This window comes from Rhinatrema bivittatum, chromosome 2 (assembly GCF_901001135.1).
Source record: "Rhinatrema bivittatum chromosome 2, aRhiBiv1.1, whole genome shotgun sequence".
Taxonomy (NCBI): domain Eukaryota; kingdom Metazoa; phylum Chordata; class Amphibia; order Gymnophiona; family Rhinatrematidae; genus Rhinatrema; species Rhinatrema bivittatum.
Genome location: NC_042616.1, coordinates 400,385,849 through 400,405,679, shown reverse-complemented (window position 1 = coordinate 400,405,679; position 19,831 = coordinate 400,385,849). Strand labels below are relative to the sequence as shown.

At 45.6% G+C, this 19,831-nt stretch overlaps 1 protein-coding gene across 1 annotated transcript in view; it reads left to right on the top strand.

The window, feature by feature from the left end:
* The window catches only part of DNAH5 (dynein axonemal heavy chain 5), a 640,276-nt gene that overhangs the window by 517,766 nt on the left and 102,679 nt on the right, over positions 1–19,831 (top strand). The window contains 5 exon segments of the mRNA XM_029590044.1: positions 5,745–5,816; positions 5,818–5,928; positions 15,992–16,235; positions 17,143–17,257; positions 19,147–19,337. Of these exon segments, the coding sequence (XP_029445904.1) occupies positions 5,745–5,816; positions 5,818–5,928; positions 15,992–16,235; positions 17,143–17,257; positions 19,147–19,337 (733 nt within the window).

Sequence of the window (19,831 nt, the reverse complement as noted above, 5' to 3'; positions counted from 1 at the left end):
TGCACCAGTTTTATAACATGCACGCACCAATGCAAGCATATTATAAAATTGGATGGCTGTGCATACATGTGCACCAGATTTTAAAATCCGAGCGCACATGCACGGGTGGCACACACTGGGGGGCCGAATTTTCCATCGATAGGCGCTGCGACACAATCAGGTCTCCCCCAGTTCCCTCCCAGTCCGCTCCAATTAAGGCCCTGCTTTTTATGCTCACGGGCCTTCAAAAATCCACACTTTAGTCAACTTGATTAATAGCAGATAATGGACTTCTCCTCCAAGAACTTATGCACCCTTTTTTAAACCCAGCTACACTAACTGCACTAACCACATCCCCTGGCAACAAATTCCAGAGTTTAATTGTGCATTGAGTGAAAAAGAATTTTCTCCCGTTAGTTTTAAATGTGCTACTTGCTAACTCTGTGGAATGCCCTCTAGTCCTATTATCTGAAAGAGTAAATAACTGATTCACATTTACCCATTCTAGACCTCTAATGATTTTAAAGACCTCTATCATATCCCCCCTCAGCCATCTCTTCTCCAAGTTGAACAGTCCTAACCTCTTTAGTCTTTCCTCATAGGGGAGCTGTTCCATTCCTCTTATCATTTTGGTCGCCCTTCTCTGTACCTTCTCCAGTGTAACTATATCTTTTTTGAGATGCGGTGACCAGAATTGTACACAATACTCAAAAGTGTGGTCTCACCATGGAGTGATAGAGGCATTATGACATTTTCCATTTTATTCACCATTCAACGGTAGCAATTCATCAACTGCTGCTGGGGCTACCTCTGATTTCCAGCCCCTCTCAGGCCATTCTTCAGAGACCTCCTGAAATATGGAACACCCTTTTTTTGGGTACCTGAATAAAGCTGGTGATTACCCATTCTTCTTGGAAAGTGCAGACAGTTACCCTCCACAGAATGAGATCCTCTCCCACTTATGGGATTTCTCCTGGAAGAATCCACTGGACATAGACTTTATAAGAAATTCCTGTCTCCTCTCTCTTGAGAGTAGAACCTCTTCTGCAGCAGAACATGCTTCCACTGGAGTTGGACCACTGAACACCAGTGGAAGCGTGCAATCTCCACTGGAACAAGGAGCCTGGAGAATATTCCCCTTCACTAGGAATCCACACCAGATTCCTGCGCAGTGCCCCTCACTGCTGCTCAAAGCACTTGTCTTGCTTTCCTGTGACTCCAACCTTGAGTCTTGGACTGCCTGTAGAGAAAAAGCACAGACATCTCTGGGTACCTTGAGTTTTATTCACTCACGGAATCGTTAAACACCTCCAAATGGGGAGTGTCTGAAACATCTCTATACCTCCTTTCTGACATTACCGCTGTGAGTCTGTTGAGATACAGTATATACCTTATGAAGAAGGGACTTTTTAAGATCCTCTTATACTATATTATTGCCTGTTGGAATGTAAACCGGAGTGATAAGTAACTCTGTTACCCAGGGCCGGCGGAAGCACTAGGCGAACTAGGCGATCGCCTAGGGCGCTGAGCATTAGGGGGCGCCGAGCCGCTGATGGCCAATGGCCGCCGGTGGACATCATCCCAATGGCGGCTGAGCGGTGAACTACTGCTATGCTGTGTGCCGGATACACACAGCAAGAAGATCGGCAGGACCGTGGTACAGTCGCGTCTAAACATGCTGGTGCTCCTCCTCCTCCTTCCTGCCCGCGCGGCCCCGGAAGAAAAATGTTTGCCGGGGCCGCGCGGGCAGGAAAGAGGAGGAGCATCAGCCAATGCAGGAACTTCTCCTCCTTCCTGCCCGCGCGGCCCCGGAAGAAAAATGTTGCCGGGGCCGCGCGGGCAGGAAAGAGGAGGAGCATCAGCCAATGCAGGAACTTCTCCTCCTTCCTGCCCGCGCGGCCCCGGAAGAAAAATGTGGCCGGAGCAGCGCGGGCAGGAAAGAGGAGGAGCATCAGCCACGTGCAGAAGAGGATCAGCGCGGCTCGAGAAGACCGGGGCCGCTGCAGAGCCCATCCTGCAGTGGCCCGTGAAGAGGAGGCCCAGAGGTGAGAGAGAGACTGAGGGTTTGTACAGTGTGTATGTGTGCGTGTATGAGATGAGTTGAGAGACTGTGTGTGTGGGTGTGAGTGAAGACCTGAATGTTTGCAGAGACAGCATGGGAGAGCCTCTGTGTGTGTGAGAGACAGCATGTGATAGTGAGAGCCTGTGCTTGAGCAAGACAGCATGTGGGAGTGAGAGAGAGCCTGTGTGTGTGTGTGTGAGTCAGCATGTGACAGTGAGAGCCTGTGTGTAGGAATGATTGTATGAGAGAGAGCATGTGACAGTGAGAACCTGTGCTTGAGCAAGACAGCATGTGGGAGTGAGAGTTAGGATGTGCAAGAGAGAGACTGTGTATAAATAATTGTATGAGGGACAGCATGTGAGAATGCCTGTGTATGTGAGAGAGAGAAAGCATGTGAGAATGAGAACCTGACTGTGTGTTTGAGGGAAGCAGACAGATGGAGAGAAAAGAAATATGTTATAAAAGGAATTGGCAAAAAAAATAAGAAAGGGAAGGTGGAAAAAAAAAGCCTGTGACCAACCGATTAGAAAACTAAGATCAGACAGCAAATGTAAAAAGAAATAAATTACTTTTTACTGATTGGAACATGTAATCTTTGGGAATGTGCAAGAGTAGCACTTTCTCTATGCGGATCTCACAATGTACGAGATCAGCATAGAGGAACTGGAAGCCCATGGGGCCTGCACAGAGGAGGCAGCAGAATGGGCTTCAGTGCCAATAGCAGCAATCAGCACCTCCGCAATAGCCATACAGCAGCAGTGACAGTGGCAGCAGAGGGATGAGAGAGGCTCTGAGGTTGCTGGCAAAAGAAAGAGAGGGGGTCTCTGCCTTTAGTGTGTGCATGTGTATGAATGGGAGTCTGCCTGGCGGTGTATGTGTGTGAATGCATGGGTGCCTGCCTGAGGGTGTGTCTGTGTATGAGAATGTATGGGTGTCTTCCTGGGGTTTGTATGTGTGAGAATATGTGCCTGCCTGTTTGTGGTGTATGTGTGTGTGTGAGAATAAATTGGTGCCTGCCTGGGGGTCTGTGTGTGTGAGAATGAATGTGTGCATGCCTGGGGGATGGAGAGGGAGTGGTGTGAAAATGAATGGGAGCCTGCCTGGGGTTCAGTGTGAGAATGACTAGGAGCTTGCCTGTGTGTGTGTGTCTGTGTGAGAACGAGTGGGAGCTTGCCTGGGAGTGTGTGTTTGTGTGTATGTGAGGGAGCCAGTGAGAGCATGAGTGTGTATGAGAAAATCCAGGGGAGTAAGAGTGTGTGTGAGTGGGGGGGGGGGGGAAGAGAGTGTCTTACACCCTGAGAGTGTGTCAGTGTCTGAGAGAGCGAGAGGTTATGGTTGGGTATAAGAGCATGAATGTGTATGTATGTGACAGTGTATGTGTGAGAGAGAATGGACATGTGAGTATGTGTGAGAGAGAGAGGATAACCTCCTAATCCTCGACAATATCAGGGTGACTGGAAATCAAGAGCTCCCATGTATGGACAGCAGGGGCTTTTTAAAATCCTTATTAGTTTTAATTATTGGGTGTTATTTGATATATGTACTGTTTTGAAATATTTTATTGGTGTTTGGGAAATTGTAAAAAATGTATATGATTTTAATTAATAGAAATTCTATTTATCAGTAGTTTTAAAATATTTTATTAGTATGGTTTTACTATTATAACTGATGCTTTGTTTCTTGATTTTATTTGTTTTATGAGGAATGGTTGTTCTGTTTTTCCATTGCTAATACACAGAGTCTGGCTTCTTGGGGTTTCCATTTCAGTTTTTTCTAATTTGTGCTCCTTTATTTTGTATTCTGTATTTGGTGAAGGTCTGTCTCTGCTCTGTGTGTGTGACCATGATGAGAGATTCTGCTAGCATAGGGATCTATAGCAATTGGGTTTGTTTTGTTTCCTCAGTAGGTGGTGTATTGGTATTCTAGGACCCAGTGTAATATTTATCCTTGCTTATTCACAGGTAGGGTTATTGTTGTTTGAGTCCTTGGTGTTATTACTGTTATGTTATGATGGGATTGCAGTATAGATTTTGGGTGTCTCTTTTGCGGTGCTTTATGTTAGTTCACAATGTGTCTGGCAGTGGAAGGTGTTTGTGCTGCTGTTACTGTGAGGTGACACCAGAATTTGAAAATATCTTTTAGTATGATGAGCTGTAAGGGAAACATCCAAGCTCCATTGTTTGGGGGAATTTCAGTGGATGCACAGAGATACAGAACTGGAGGTGCAGGATTTGTATTGACATTCTGTCCCTTCCTATATATTCCAGACTTCACTCTCATAATCCATATAGAATTAGTTGAATGAGGCTATCAAATAATTTTATAGTAGTTTTACTAGAAGTGTGAAACTGGCCAGCTTTTTAAAATAATGCAGAGGACCCTTTGGACTTTTTTTAACAACACTTTTTTTTATAACCAATTTTAAAGCAGGATCCATGCTATAGAGGTGGGTGTGATGAAGAAATGTCATTTTGGCTCCCCCCCCCCACCCAAAACAAATTCTTCTGTCTAGAGATGCCACTGATTTTCTGTGGCACACAAATGCATTGGCCCTGGGCGCTGGAGACCCTTGGTGCGCCACTGGGTGCGAGCCATATGGGGCCGCAAGTGGTGGCAAAGAGGAGTGGAGATTTGGCGGGCCGCAAGCAGTGCCCAATCTGCTCGCGACCCAGAAAACCCCAGTCAGCGGGCGTGATTGAGAATGAGGTAGGAGTCAGGGCCGAGACCGGGGGGGGGGGGGGGCGCAAGGAAGAAGGCTCGCCTAGGGCGCCAAATCCCCTTGCACCGGCCCTGCTGTTACCTGAACATCGGTATAAAAAAGTTATAAATTTTATAAAGTTTATTCTCATGTTCTGAAACTCCGTTTATTGTAGCGCCTCACCGCGATTGTTTTGTTTTATGTAAACCGACCTGATTTGATATTTGTATCGAGAACGTCGGTATATAAAAATGCTAAATAAAATAAATAAAGAAAGAAAGAAATAAAATAAATAAATATAGCCTCTTATACATGTACAAATATATCATTCCATTCCAATTTCCAACAATGGCGTTACTTTTGGTTCTCCTTACCCTTTTAGCAGGGTTAAGGAGCATTAGTTGTGTTTTTCATTTTTAACTCTGGAAGATTGTTTTACTGTGCATATGGAGTGGGTAAGAGAGCCCATTCAAATCATGTCACTGCAGTAGCAATGCTGCTTTTCCTAGCTCCCTGTTTCAGTGGTCAGTCTTTATAGTAAAAGGGCTGGAAAGTTATTAAAAAATTTGCTATAAAGACAATTTGTTATTGTGAAGTTTGAGGAGTGGCAAGGTTACAGTTTACTAGAACAAAACATAAAATTGAGTTAAAAGAGACCCCACTATATTTGAAAGAGAAATTTTACCAGTTGTTTCAAACTTGTCTTTGGGGACCCCCAGACAATCATTTTTTCAGGATATCCACAATGAATATGCATGACATAGATTTGCCTGCAATTTTATCTCATGCATATTCATTGCAGATAGTTGGAAATCTGAACGTCTGGGGGTGTCCTAGGGCCGGTTTGGAAACCACTGCTATAGTATGTCATTGTAAGAGTTATATGAACAAATTTTATATCTCCCTTTATCCCATTTGTCCTTATCCTATATGTGTAAAAGGAATGTGGTTTGGCTTTTTTTCTTTTTAATTTTTCCCATTCACTTTTCTTGCTTATTAAATAAGGTTAAGGTTGGTGATAAGGAAGTGGATGTCATGAATGGTTTCAGGCTCTACATTACCACAAAGCTGCCAAACCCCTGCATACACCCCTGAGATCAGTGCTCGCACCTCCATCATTGACTTCACTGTCACCATGAAGGGCCTTGAGGACCAGTTACTGGGGAGAGTCATTCTCACTGAGAAACAGGTAAGTGGCTTCCAGTCAGCATTGTCCTATAGGCTATGGAAAGTGTGCTTAGATCATTAGGATCTCAAAGCATTTTGTTGGTTCTTCTCGATTCACTTCACACCAGTGATGACTTCCAGCAAGCCAACACAGAGCTGCACAAGGCTGTAGGATAAATCTCTGAACTGAAATGCCTCACTGCTCTAAAACTAACTGGATGCGCAGCCACTGTGTTTCATCTCTCTCATACGAGCTGATGGCCACATCTAGAGCTAGAGGTTATTCCAACATGGAAGTATTCATGAGTTTTGATATTCTACAGTTCTGTTTCAAAATTGCCATCTGGGTAAATATCCATGTTTAGATATCAATATAACAATACAGGGACAGTAACTAATAGCAGGGGTCGTAATAGCAGTATGGTATCACTGTGGAGAAACCTATTACACCGTTATCAGTAAGGATATTCATAGTGCTACCATACTGATATGATGATAAACGGATTATCAGTGATACAGTGCAATAGTAGTTCTAGTAACCTTATTGGTCCTGAAGAAAACTGAAGTCTTTTTGGGTTGTGATAACGTTTAAAGGATCAATTAAAAAAAAAAGTTCAGAAGAGGCCTTTGGGTCTCAAAAGTTCAGCTATTGCAATATATATATTTACAAGCCGTTAAGCCCGTTAAAACGGGCTACATTACATTTTTTTTTCAGTCCATTTTCTAACACAGCACCCTTCTACACTTTTTCTCCCTCTCTCCCCCTTCCCCCTCGTTCACTCCTCCCCTTTCCTCCACTCAGTCTTACTCACCCTCTGTCTCCCACTGCCTCCTTCCCCTCACTCTCACCTCCCTCCCCTTCCCTCAGTCACTCCCACCTCTCTCCCCTTCCCCCAGTCACTCCCCACCCTCTCTCAATCCCATCCCCTCCCCCTCAGCCCTCCTCCACTCCCTTTTTCTCTGCTCCACAACTTCTTACCCTTCCACTTACTCACATCCCTGTCTCACATCCCTCACACCCTGTCTCACATCCTGTCTCACATCCCTGTCTCACATCCCTGTCTCTCACCTCATTCTCCCTCTCCTCCTTCCACTTACTCACATCCCTGTCTCTCACCTCTCCCTCATTCTCCCTCTCCCCTCACTCTTCCCCACCCCCTCCCTCCCTCCCACACACTCACCACTCCTCCCTCCCTCTCACTCAGTCCCTCCCTCCCCCTCCCTCAGTCCCTCCCCCTCCCTACCTCTCACTCAGTCCCTCCCTCCCACTCAGTCCTCCCCCTCCCTCAGCTCCTCCCTCCCTCCCACTCAGTCCCTCCCTCTCACTCAGTCACTCCCTCCCTCTCACTCAGTCCGTCCGTCCCTCCCTCTCTCTCTCTCTTCCCTCCCTCGCTCGCTATTGGACGCCGCTGCCGCCGCCCGCTGCCCCGCCGCCGCCGCTGCCACCCGCCGCTGCTGCCACTCGACACCGCCATGTTCTTTTTCTGATGCTGGCTGAGACCGACGTGCTCGTCCGCACATGTGCGGTAGAGCTGGTCTCTACTGCGCATTTGCGGCACGTCGGTCAACCTTCAATTATTAGGTTGATATATATATATCAGTGGCGTGGCCTGGGTGGGCAGCTGCCCACCCAATTTAGACCCAAGCCCACCCAACTGACACCAGAACTGCAAGGCTGTCGCGGGATCTCATCCCCGCAACAGTGAAGAGGAGAACCCATGCTTGGCGCGCCATCACGGCACACGTGGGGAAGCGGTCCTGCAACCATATGGCCAACCGATCTTCCTGTTTTGGGGGGGGGGGGAGTATAAGCGCCTTGCACAGCTTCCACTTCCTCCCCCCAAAGCAGGAAGATCAGCTGGCCTCTCCTGCAATCTTCAGGCCATACGGCCGACCGATCTTCCTGTTTGGGGGGGGGGGGGAGGAGAGCGGAAGCGCCGCACACAGCTTCCGCTTCCTCCCCCCAGAGCAGGAAGATCAGCTGGCCTCTTCTGCTGCCACCGGCCTCCTGCATACAGCCAACCAATCTTCCTGTTGGGGGGGGGGAGGAGAGCGGAAGCGCCGCGCACAGCTTCCGCTCCCCCCCCCCCAGCAGGAAGATCGGTCGGCCGTATGGCCCGAAGATAGCAGGAGGCCAGTGGCAGCAGGAGAGGCCAGCTGATCTTCCTGCTCTGGGGCGAGGAAGCGGAAACTGTGCACAGGCTTGAATGTGTGTGTATGTGTGGGGGTGAAAATCGGAGCCTGGGTGTGTATGGGAGTGAGAATGGAGTCTTGAATGTATGTGGGTGAGAATGGAAGCTTGAATATGTGGGTGAGGATGGAAGCTTGAATGTGTGTATATATATGGGTGAGAATGGGAGCCTGGGTTTGTGTGTGTGGGTGAGAATGGGAGTCTGGGTTTGTGTGTGTGGGTGAGAATGGGTGCTTGAATGTGTGTATGTGTGGGTGAGAATGGGAGCTTGAACATGTGTATGTGTGGGTGAGAACGGGAGTATGGGTTTGTGTGTGTGGATGAGAATGGGTGCCTGGATGTGCGTTTGTGAATGCATAAGAATATAAGCCTGGGGAGGGGTGAGAGAAGTGAGAGCTTGTATGTATGTCTGCAGAGAATTTGAGCTTGGGGGGGGAGAGCATATGAGAGTGAGAGCTTGAGTGTGTGAGGGAGTCTGTGAGAAAAAGCATGTATGTATATATGTGTGTGTGTGGAAGGGAAGAAGACAGTAGTAGAAAAGACACTGAAGAGGAATTAGGAAATGAGCGACAAGGGAAAAAATGGGAAAAAGAGACCAGGACCAACTGCTTAGAAAAATACAAAGATCAGACACCAAAGACTAAAGAGATTAGGACTTTTCAGTTTGGAAAAGAGACGGCTGAGGGGGGATATAATTAGAGGTGGAAACACTGAGAGGAGAGGATCACCTTGCTTGTAGCTGAAAGGAATCAGTAAGTTTTTGCTTGGGACATTGTATTTGTGCCTTTAATAGTCAGAAAGGCAGTGAATAAACAAGTTAGACTGTTTGCATTTTTAAATAGTCAGTCAATAAGGTAGCAGTAGGTAGGCAGTGAATAAACAAGTTAGACTGTTTGTATTTTTAGTCAGTCAATAAGGTAGCAGTAGGTAGTGTGTTTATTTTTAAAAGTCTGCAGAACTGAGTGTTCTCCAGACTTTTAAAGAGCTGAGTGTTTGTATTGAAAAAAAAAACCCCCACAAAAAAAACAAACAAACCACAAAAAGTAGCCAGAAGCTAGAAATAAGCTAGGAGCATTATATACCAAAGTAAAAAAGTTGAATAGTTCAGCTCAGTTACTCACCTTGGAAAGGTGTTGAGGTAGTGTGATTGGGTTTGAATAGGGAACAACATTTGTTAATCAAGGGAGCAGTTAGTCACTCAGGCTGACTAACTAAGGGCCTCATTTTCAAAGCACTTTACCGCGTGCGATAAATTCGCGAATCGCGTTAACAGCTGTTAACGCGATTCGCAAATGCAAATTAGTCATTTGGTATTCAGGGGGCGGAGTTGGGGCGGAGCATATGTAAAGCGGGAACCTGTGTATCGTGTGCGGCGAAACAACCGCAGTGGTAGCGCGGCTGCTATCGCGGATTTTAACTACAACTCCAACTTCGCGTTATGGACTGCGCTACGGGCCAGAAAAGGATTATCGCCATCCACGGTAGTTCCGGACAGCCTGTTGCAGAGGGGAGAGAGAGAGAGAGAGAGAGAGAGAGAGAGAGAGAGAGAGATTTGAATCCCTATGGGAGGGCTACCTACTAACTCGGGGTGGGGATTAGGTATGAGCGTCGGGGGTTGGGGGGCCACTTTTTGCATTCCACATGAGACCTACGGACAGAACAGTGGTCTCTAGTGCAGATTTGCTGGCCGTCGGAGTGAGGACGCTCACTCCAAGCGGAGATTTGGCCAACATTTTCTCCACCTAGCATGTTGTTGCCCAGGTAGAGTGTTCATCAAGCTAGGTGGAGAGAACGTTGCCCAAACCACTTCTTGGTGTGAGCGTCCTCACTCCGACGGCCAGCAAATCTGCACTAGAGACCACTGTTCTGTCCGTAGGTCTCATGTGGAATGCAAAAGTGGCCCCCAACCCCCGACGCTCATACCTAATCCCCACCCCGAGTTAGTAGGTAGCCCTCCCATAGGGATTCAAATACCTATGTAGGGCATAGGCACATCGTGCACCGCGCTAAAACCCTGAAAGAATCATCGTGCAGTGGGAAAACATCGCGTGCGGCGCTAATGTTTTCGCGAATGGCGAAAACATCGCCGCACACGATGTTTCCCCACTGCACGAAAGAAGCCTCATTTGCATTGGTAACGCCCCCTAATGCGTTACCAATGCGATATTGGAAAATAAGGCCCTAAGGGGTAGATTTTCAGAGCCCTGCTCGCCTAAATCCGCCCAAAACCGGGCGGATTTAGGCGAGCAGGGCCCTGCGCGCCGGGAAGCCTATTTTACATAGGCCTCCCGGCGCGCGCAGAGCCCCGGGACTCGCGTAAGTCCCGGGGTTCTCGGAGGGGGGCGTGTCGGGGGCGTGTCGGGGGGCGGGCCCGGTCGTCGCGGCGTTCCGGGGGCGTGTCGGCAGCGTTTTGGGGGCGGGTACGGGGCGTGGCTACGGCCCGGGGGCGTGGCCGCGCCCTCCGTACCCGCCCCCAGGTCGCGGCCCGGCGCGCAGCAGGCCCGCTGGCGCGCGGGGATTTACGTCTCCCTCCGGGAGGCGTAAATCCCCCGACAAAGGTAAGGGGGGGGGTGTAGACAGGGCCGGGGGGGGTGGGTTAGGTAGGGGAAGGGAGGGGAAGGTGAGGGGAGGGCAAAGGAAAGTTCCCTCCAAGGCCGCTCCGATTTCGGAGCGGCCTTGGAGGGAACGGGGGGAGGCAGCGCGGCTCGGCGCGCGCAGGCTATACAAAATCGATAGCCTTGCGCGCGCCGATCCAGGATTTTAGTGGATACGCGCGGCTCCGCGCGTATCTACTAAAATCCAGCGTACTTTTGCTTGAGTCTGATGCGCAAGCAAAAGTAGGCTGATCGCGCTTCTTTTAAAATCTACCCCTAAGTGTGAAGGTTGTGTGTTTGTGAATAGGTACTATTCTTTGTTAATCAGCACAGCAGTGAGTCACACAGGAAATCTAACTGAAAGGTCACTCAGGAAATCTAACTGAAGAGTCACTCAGGAAATCTAACTGAAGTATACATCTCCTAAGGGATTGTTTTGCACTAATTTACCTAAGAAGCACATTATAAATTAGAAGGAAAGAGCTCAGTAACCCACATTCCAGTGGAAACACTGAGAGGAGAGGATCACCTTGTTGGTGGCTGAAAGGAATCAGTAAGTTTTTGCTTGGGACATTGTCTTTTTTAAAAGTATTGGGGCAAAGTTAACTATTTGGGAATATTATTTAGTGTGTTTGTGCCTTTAATAGTCAGAAAGGCAGTGAATAAACAAGTTAGACTGCATTTTTAAATAGTCAGTCAATAAGGTAGCAGTAGGTAGGCAGTGAATAAACAAGTTAGACTGTTTGTATTTTTAGTCAGTCAATAAGGTAGCAGTAGGTAGGCAGCGAATAAACAAGTTAGACTGTTTGTATTTTTAGTCAGTCAATAAGGTAGCAGTAGGTAGTGTGTTTATTTTTAAAAGTCTGCATAACTGAGTGTTCTCCAGACTTTTAAAGAGCTGAGTGTTTGTATTTAATACTAACTGAGTGCTTGTATTGAAAAAAAACAAAAACCCACAACCCCCCCCCCCCCCCCAAAAAAAAAAAAAAAAAAAGTAGCCAGAAGCTAGAAATAAGCTAGGAGCAGTATATACCAAAGTAAAAAAGTTGAATAGTTCAGCTCAGTTACTCACCTTGGAAAGGTGTTGAGGTAGTGTGATTGGGTTTGAATAGGGAACAACATTTGTTAATCAAGGGAGCAGTGAGTTACTCAGGCTGACTAACTGAAGTTAGACTGTTTGTATTTGTTAGGAACTGGGGAACCTTTCGGGGAAGAGGGAGTCTCTTCCGAAGGGATGGGCTCCACCTTAACCAGGGTGGAACCAGACTGCTGGCGCTAACCTTTAAAAAGGAGATAGAGCAGCTTTTAAACTAGAACAAAGGGGAAAGCCGACAGTCGCTCAGCAGCACATGGTTCGGAGAGAGGTATCTTTAAAGGATATTAATGATGCATTAGAATTAGGGCCTTCCGACAGTGAGGTTCCAATAATTAGAAAAGTAGTCCAAGTGCCTGTAACTAAAAACTCCCCTGAGCTAAAAAATTCTAACTTATCCCTATCAATTAAAAAGCAGAACGAAAATACAAACAAAAAACAAACTTTGAAATGTTTGTATGCTAATGCCAGAAGTCTAAGAAGTAAGATGGGAGAATTAGAATGTATAGCAGTGAATGATGACATAGACTTAATTGGCATCTCAGAGACATGGTGGAAGGAGGATAACCAATGGAACAGTGCTATACCAGGGTACAAATTATATCGCAATGACAGAGAGGAGCACTCAGGAGGAGGTGTGGCACTTTATGTCCGGGATGGCATAGAGTCCAACAGGATTAACATCCTGCATGAGACTAAATACAAAATTGAATCTTTATGGGTAGAAATCCCTTGTGTGTCAGGGAAGACTATAGTGATAGGGGTATACTCCCGTCCACCTGGTCAAGATGGTGAGATGGACAGTGAAATGCTAAGAGAAATTAGGGAAGCTAACCAAATTGGTAGTGCAGTAATAATGGGAGACTTCAATTCCCCAATATAGACTGGGTAAATGTATCATCGGGTCACGCTAGAGAGATAACGTTCCTGGATGGAATAAATGATAGCTTTATGGAGCAATTGGTTCAGGAACCGACGAGAGAGGGAGCAATTTTAGATCTAATTCTCAGTGGAGCACAGGACTTGGTGAGAGAGGTAACGGTGGTGGGGCCGTTTGGCAATAGTGATCATAATATGATCAAATTTGATTTAATGACTGGAAAAGGAACAGTGTGCAAATCCAAGGCTCGCGTGCTAAACTTTCAAAAGGGAAACTTTGATAAAATGAGAAAAATTGTTAGAAAAAAACTGAAAGGAGCAGCTACAAAAGTAAAAAATGTCCAAGAGGCGTGGTCATTGTTAAAAAATACCATTCTAGAAGCACAGTCCAGATGTATTCCACACATTAAGAAAGGTGGAAAGAAGGCAAAACAATTACCGGCATGGTTAAAAGGGGAGGTGAAAGAAGCTATTTTAGTCAAAAGATATTCATTCAAAAATTGGAAGAATGATCCAACAGAAGAAAATAGGATAATGCATAAACGTTGGCAAGTTAAATGTAAGACATTGATAAGACAGGCTAAGAGAGAATTTGAAAAGAAGTTGGTGTAGAGGCAAAAACTCACAGTAAAAACTTTTGTAAATATATCCGAAGCAGAAAGCCTGTGAGGGAGTCAGTTGGACCGTTAAGATGATCGAGGGGTTAAAGGGGCACTTGGAGAAGATAAGGCCATCGCGGAAAGATTAAATGATTTCTTTGCTTCGGTGTTTACTGAAGAGGATGTTGGGGAGGTACCCATAATGGAGAAGGTTTTCATGGGTAATGATTCAGATGGACTGAATCAAATCACGGTGAACCTAGAAGATGTGGTAGGCCTGATTTACAAACTGAAGAGTAGTAAATCACCTGTACCGGATGGTATACACCCCAGAGTTCTGAAGGAACTAAAAAATGAAATTTCAGACCTATTAGTAAAAATGTGTAACTTATCATTAAAATCATCCATTGTACCTGAAGACTGGAGGATTGCAAATGTAACCCCAATATTTAAAAAGGGCTCCAGGGGCGATCCGGGAAACTACAGACCGGTTAGCCTGACTTCAGTGCCAGGAAAAATAGTGGAAAGTGTTCTAAACATCAAAATCACAGAACATATAGAAAGACATGGTTTAATGGAACAAAGTCAGCATGGCTTTACCCAGGGCAAGTCTTGCCTCACAAATCTGCTTCACTTTTTTGAAGGAGTTAATAAACATGTGGATAAAGGTGAACCAGTAGATATAGTATACTTGGATTTTCAGAAGTCGTTTGACAAAGTTCCTCATGAGAGGCTTCTAGGAAAAGTAAAAAGTCATGGGATAGGTGGCGATGTCCTTTCGTGGATTGCAAACTGGCTAAAAGACAGGAAACAGTAGGATTAAATGGGCAATTTTCTCAGTGGAAGGGAGTGGACAGTGGAGTGCCTCAGGGATCTGTATTGGGACCCTTACTTTTCAATATATTTATAAATGATCTGGAAAGAAATACGACGAGTGAGATAATCAAATTTGCAGATGACACAAAATTGTTCAGAGTAGTTAAATCACAAGCAGATTGTGATAAATTGCAGGAAGACCTTGTGAGACTGGAAAATTGGGCATCCAAATGGCAGATGAAATTTAATGTGGATAAGTGCAAGGTGATGCATATAGGGAAAAATAACCCATGCTATAATTACACAATGTTGGGTTCCATATTAGGTGCTACAACCCAAGAAAGAGATCTAGGTGTCATGGTGGATAACACATTGAAATTATCGGTACAGTGTGCTGCGGCAGTCAAAAAAGCAAACAGAATGTTGGGAATTATTAGAAAGGGAATGGTGAATAAAACGGAAAATGTCATAATGCCTCTGTATCGCTCCATGGTGAGACCACACCTTGAATATTGTGTACAATTCTGGTCGCCGCATCTCAAAAAAGATATAATTGCGATGGAGAAGCTACAGAGAAGGGTTACCAAAATGATAAGAGGAATGGAACAACTCCCCTATGAGGAAAGACTAAAGAGGTTAGGACTTTTCAGCTTGGAGAAGAGACGACTGAGGTGATAGAGGTGTTTAAAATCATGAGAGGTCTAGAACGGGTAGATGTGAATCGGTTATTTACTCTTTCGGATAGTAGAAAGACTAGGGGGCACTCCATGAAGTTAGCATGGGGCACATTTAAAACTAATCGGAGAAAGTTCTTTTTTACTCAACGCACAATTAAACTCTGGAATTTGTTGCCAGAGGATGTGGTTAGTGCAGTTAGTATAGCTGTGTTTAAAAAAGGATTGGATAAGTTCTTGGAGGAGAAGTCCATTACCTGCTATTAAGTTCACTTAGGGGCGGATTTTCAGAGCCCTGCTCGCCTAAATCCGCCCAAAACCGGGCGGATTTAGGCAAGCAGGGCTCTGCGCGCCGGTGAGCCTATTTTACATAGGCCTACCTGCGCACGCAGAGCCCCGGGACTCGCGTAAGTCCCGGGGTTCTCCAAGGGAGGCGTGTCGGGGGGCGGGCCCGGTCGTCACGGCGTTTAGGGGGCGTGTCGGCAGCTTTTTGGGGGCGGGTACGGGGCGTGGCTACGGCCCGGGGCGGTCTGGGGGCGTGGCCGCGCCTTCCGTACCCGCCCCCAGGTCGCGTCCCGGCGCGCAACAGGCCCGCTGGCGCGTGGGGATTTACTTCTCCCTCCGGGAGGCGTAAATCCCCGGAGAAAGGTAAGGGGGGGGGGTGTAGACAGGGCCGGGCGGGTGGGTTAGGTAGAGGAAGGGAGGGGAAGGTGAGGGGAGGGCGTTAGAGGATTCCCTCCAAGGCCGCTCCGATTTCGGAGCGGCCTTGGAGGGAACGGGGGTAGGCTGTGCGGCTCGGCGCGCGCCGGCTATACAGAATTCATAGCCTTGCGCGCGCCGATCCGGGATTTTAGTGGATACGCGCGGCTCCGCACGTATCTACTAAAATCCAGCGTACTTTTGCTTGCGCCTGATGCGCCAGCAAAAGTACGCCTATTCGCGTTTTTTGAAAATCTACCCCTTAGAGAATAGCCACTGCCATTAGCAATGATTACGTGGAATAGACTCACCATTTTTTTGCCATAATTCCATAATTATTCAAAATACAGAATTCTAGATGTTTTTCCATTGAAAATCATGTGCTCTCTACCTCTTATGATTTTAATTCAAAAAAAATATATATATAACTGTGCATGAGTCATTCTGCTTGTGTATTGTGGTACCAGCTAAGTTTGATGCAATTATTTCTTTCAAAGTAATGATGGAAACTGATGCAAGTCTTCCTTCCTTCTTGAACAGGAACTAGAAAAAGAGAGAACAGATCTCATAGAAGATGTGACTGCGAACAAGAGAAAGATGAAGGAGCTGGAAGATAATCTTCTGTACCGCCTGACGAGTACTCAGGGCTCCCTGGTGGAGGATGAGAGTCTCATCGTTGTACTGAGCACCACAAAAAAGACGGCAGAAGAAGTCACCCAGAAACTCCAGATATCAGCAGAGACGGAAATACAAATCAACGCAGCCCGAGAGGAGTACAGACCTGGTGAGCCGAAGATTTTGCTGATTAAGAACTGCGAACAACCTGTAAAATTACAAGCAACAAGCAGCGCAGAGTAGGAGGAAAGAAATGATCAGAGGAAACTCAGTGCACAATGCTTAAAAGGAGCCCTGTTCCTGTAGGCAGTCCAGGCCCACTGTTAGCAGCAGGTGGTTCCCTTAATTTACATGGAACCACTGGATTTCTCCATTTGCCATAAGTCTAATATTTCTATTTTTTAAAATAATTTTCAGTTTTATATTTCCAAGAAACAAACTTTTAAGAGGAATATGAACCAGAAAAAAAGCAAACACTGCCTAAGAAATTAAAGCATTTGACTTCATTTTGCTATTGTAAGTCCACAATAAATAGGAGAACCAACCTCAGTTGAAAGAAATTATACCAACATGGTGGATAAAGAAGAAAAAAGATGAAGCTACTAATTCATTCTAACAGGATGCAAAGTAGAGAGGAGATGGTAAATTCTGGGATATAACTGAGATTTGGCCCTTAGAGATAATCATATCACTTTAAAACAGGTTACACGGCCTGGAATCAGAAAAAAATAGCAAATTTTTCTAACCCAATTTCTTTTAATGAATGGGATCAGCACCTACCCCTCTTTGGAGGATACTGCCAGTCCCGGTTACCTTTCCCGTTTGATGTTTGTATGCAGTTTGAAACAGCAAACTCTCCTTACAACCCCTTCCCTCCCCCAGCCACCTCTCTGCAAATGCCATACCTGTAAACTTTCCAATCGTGTTCATCTTGGGAGATTCCGTGTGGCTAGAGGGAGGGCATGCGCATATCAGCTTTCTCTCTTCTCTCCACTACTCCCCCACCACTCTCTCACATACATATTCGTTTCCTCTGTATTTCTGTGCAACATCTTTTTTTTTAATCTGTGTCCTAGTTGCATCAAGAGGAAGCATCCTCTATTTCCTTATAACCGAGATGAGCATGGTCAACGTGATGTATCAGACTTCTCTCCGACAGTTCCTGGGGCTCTTTGACCTTTCATTGGCCAGGTACAAGAATGCCAAAAATATGATTTCATGTTCCATAAGAAAGACTTCAGTTGTTTTATAATATCCCCTTCCATCCCCTCACCTCAGATTTGGGTTTTATGAATCCTTATTGTTATACCGTATTTTCTGGCATATAAGTTGCACTGTTGTGTAAGTCACACCCCCTGTATTAACAGCCATTTTTATGAAAAAGTTTGTACACAAGTCACACCTTTATAGAAGTCGCACCTTTATAGAAGATGCACCTGTTCGTACAGAGACTGATGCGTTTATGCTATGTCCTATGCTATATCACTGCCTAATCAGATTCAGAAAGTCACTAAGAAAGAGACAGCGGCTGCATAAGGTGAGTATCCTAATCACAGTTATAGGGCGCGGGAGGATCAGGTGTACTAGGCGACTGCCAAAAGTAAGTCCATTTAGTGGCATTCGAGAGGCAGCATGGAGAGTTGCAGTCATAGGTGTCACAGGCACTCTTATGGTAAAGAAACACTGTTCACAGGCCGCGCACAGGAAAGAGAGAGAGAGAGATACGGAGATATTTAGAAAAACTGTTGTACAGGATGCATTGATGAAAATTTGAAAAAAACAAAACCCCACGACTTATACACTAGAAAATACAGTAACTTTAAATGACAAGGTTAATAGTTTTGGGTCCTAGCCAATTTTCAAGCACAAGGTATCTGCATAAATGGTGAGATCTACATTCAAAGCCTTTGAGCATGCAACTTTTTGAGTTACACGAACTGAAAAATTGAGTATTGAACATATTCCTCTATGGAACACATATATTTTAAGGTGAATTTTAAAAGCCTGGCATATGCCGAAATTAGGGGATGAACGAAGAAGTTGGGCTTATGCCCACCTACTGTATTTTACAAAGCATCCATATATGTGCATAAATGTCGCAGCACACACATCAAAAACATTTCCAGAAACGGGCGGGGGCTGGGCATGTTCTGCATGGGGCTTTTCAGGGCTTGGCCTGGACATGAGGGTTTAAATACTTGTACACCCTGGTGTGCACCGAGATCCCCTGTTGCGTAACTGTATTTCTGCTATGGATGATATGTATGTCATAAAATAAAAGGATTGATCCATTTCTGAAATATTTAAAGGGTCTGGGATAATTGGGAGGGATCATAGGCTATCAAACCAGGGGGGGTTGGAGGACCTAGCTTTTTAACTAGTGGTCGATTTGGTAAACTGGGAATGTCTTGGGCATGTGCCCCTTCTAAAATCTGCTGACTTACGCAGTAGAAGTGGGATTTGGGCACCCATGCACATGCACATGCCCACTTAAAATTTGCACATGCCCACTTAAAATTTGGGCACCCATGCCCATGCACATGCCCACTTAAAATTCAGTGCACATGTGCATGCGGCCAAGCTATTTTATAACGTGCGCAAGTTATAAAAAAACCCATGTGCCTGGGCATGGGCAACACACATGCACAAATGTGCGCCCATGCGCCGGTTTGAAAGTTACCGTCCCTATGCCCACAAAATTTACCCTAAATATCTGCATATCTGAATATGGCTGATGTAGGTAGGCTAGCTCCTTTTTTATCAGTGTAAAAGGTGCCAGAGCCCTTCGAAATGTACCCCTTTGTGTACACATTCCACAAAATGTCCTGAGGTGTGTTTTAATAATTTTGCATGTGAACCCCACAAACAAACATTAATATACTGTTCATGCACTGTGTCTAATGGTCATCTGAAGTAAAATTCTTATTTGGGGATCATTTCATATTTAAAAAAAAAAAAAAAGCAGCCATATTCTGGAAAAGAGTTATGATTGTGAGCCCTGCAGGCTCTGGGATGACCCCAAGAGGACTGTTGCCAAAAAACATGGAAATAAGAGCTTGCTCATGCTTTCTTGTACGCAGATCTGTCAAAAACCCCATCACCAGCAAACGAATAGCAAATATCATTGAACACATGACCTTTGAGGTGTATAAATATGCTGCCAGAGGACTCTATGAAGAGCACAAATTCTTGTTTACACTTCTCCTCGCCTTGAAGATCGACATGCAGAGCCACAAAGTGAAACACGAGGAGTTCCTCACGCTCATTAAAGGTCAGGAGGGTGTGGCAGTGCAGATCTCAGGAAAATAAATCATCTGACCAAGAGTTTTCTGTTCTCTTCTACCATCTGCTCACTGCTTAGCTCAAATTAGGTGCTCCATGCCACATGTACATCAGAAAGAGTGGTTTTTTGAAAGCAGCTATTTACTGCAATGTCCTCTTCACTAGGAGTTTCCACTACGCAGATGTTGATGGATGTTCAGATGGATGTTTAGCAGAGAGGCAGGAGGGAAGGCGGGGTGGGGGGGGGATAGGTTTGGGTTAGAAACTGATGGAGATTATGGCTATAAGAAAAAGTAAATTTGATAAATTGAAATGTATATGGAAGCCTATGAGCACAATTGGTGAAACAGGGCCGTAATAAGAGAATAAGACGCAAGGAAGAAGAATGCATGATATGTTATAATATTGGTTCTGAACATGATCCTCAGGTTGCATAAGGTAAGGTTGGGAGAGGAAATAGGGGAAAGGAAGGAAGAGAAAGGA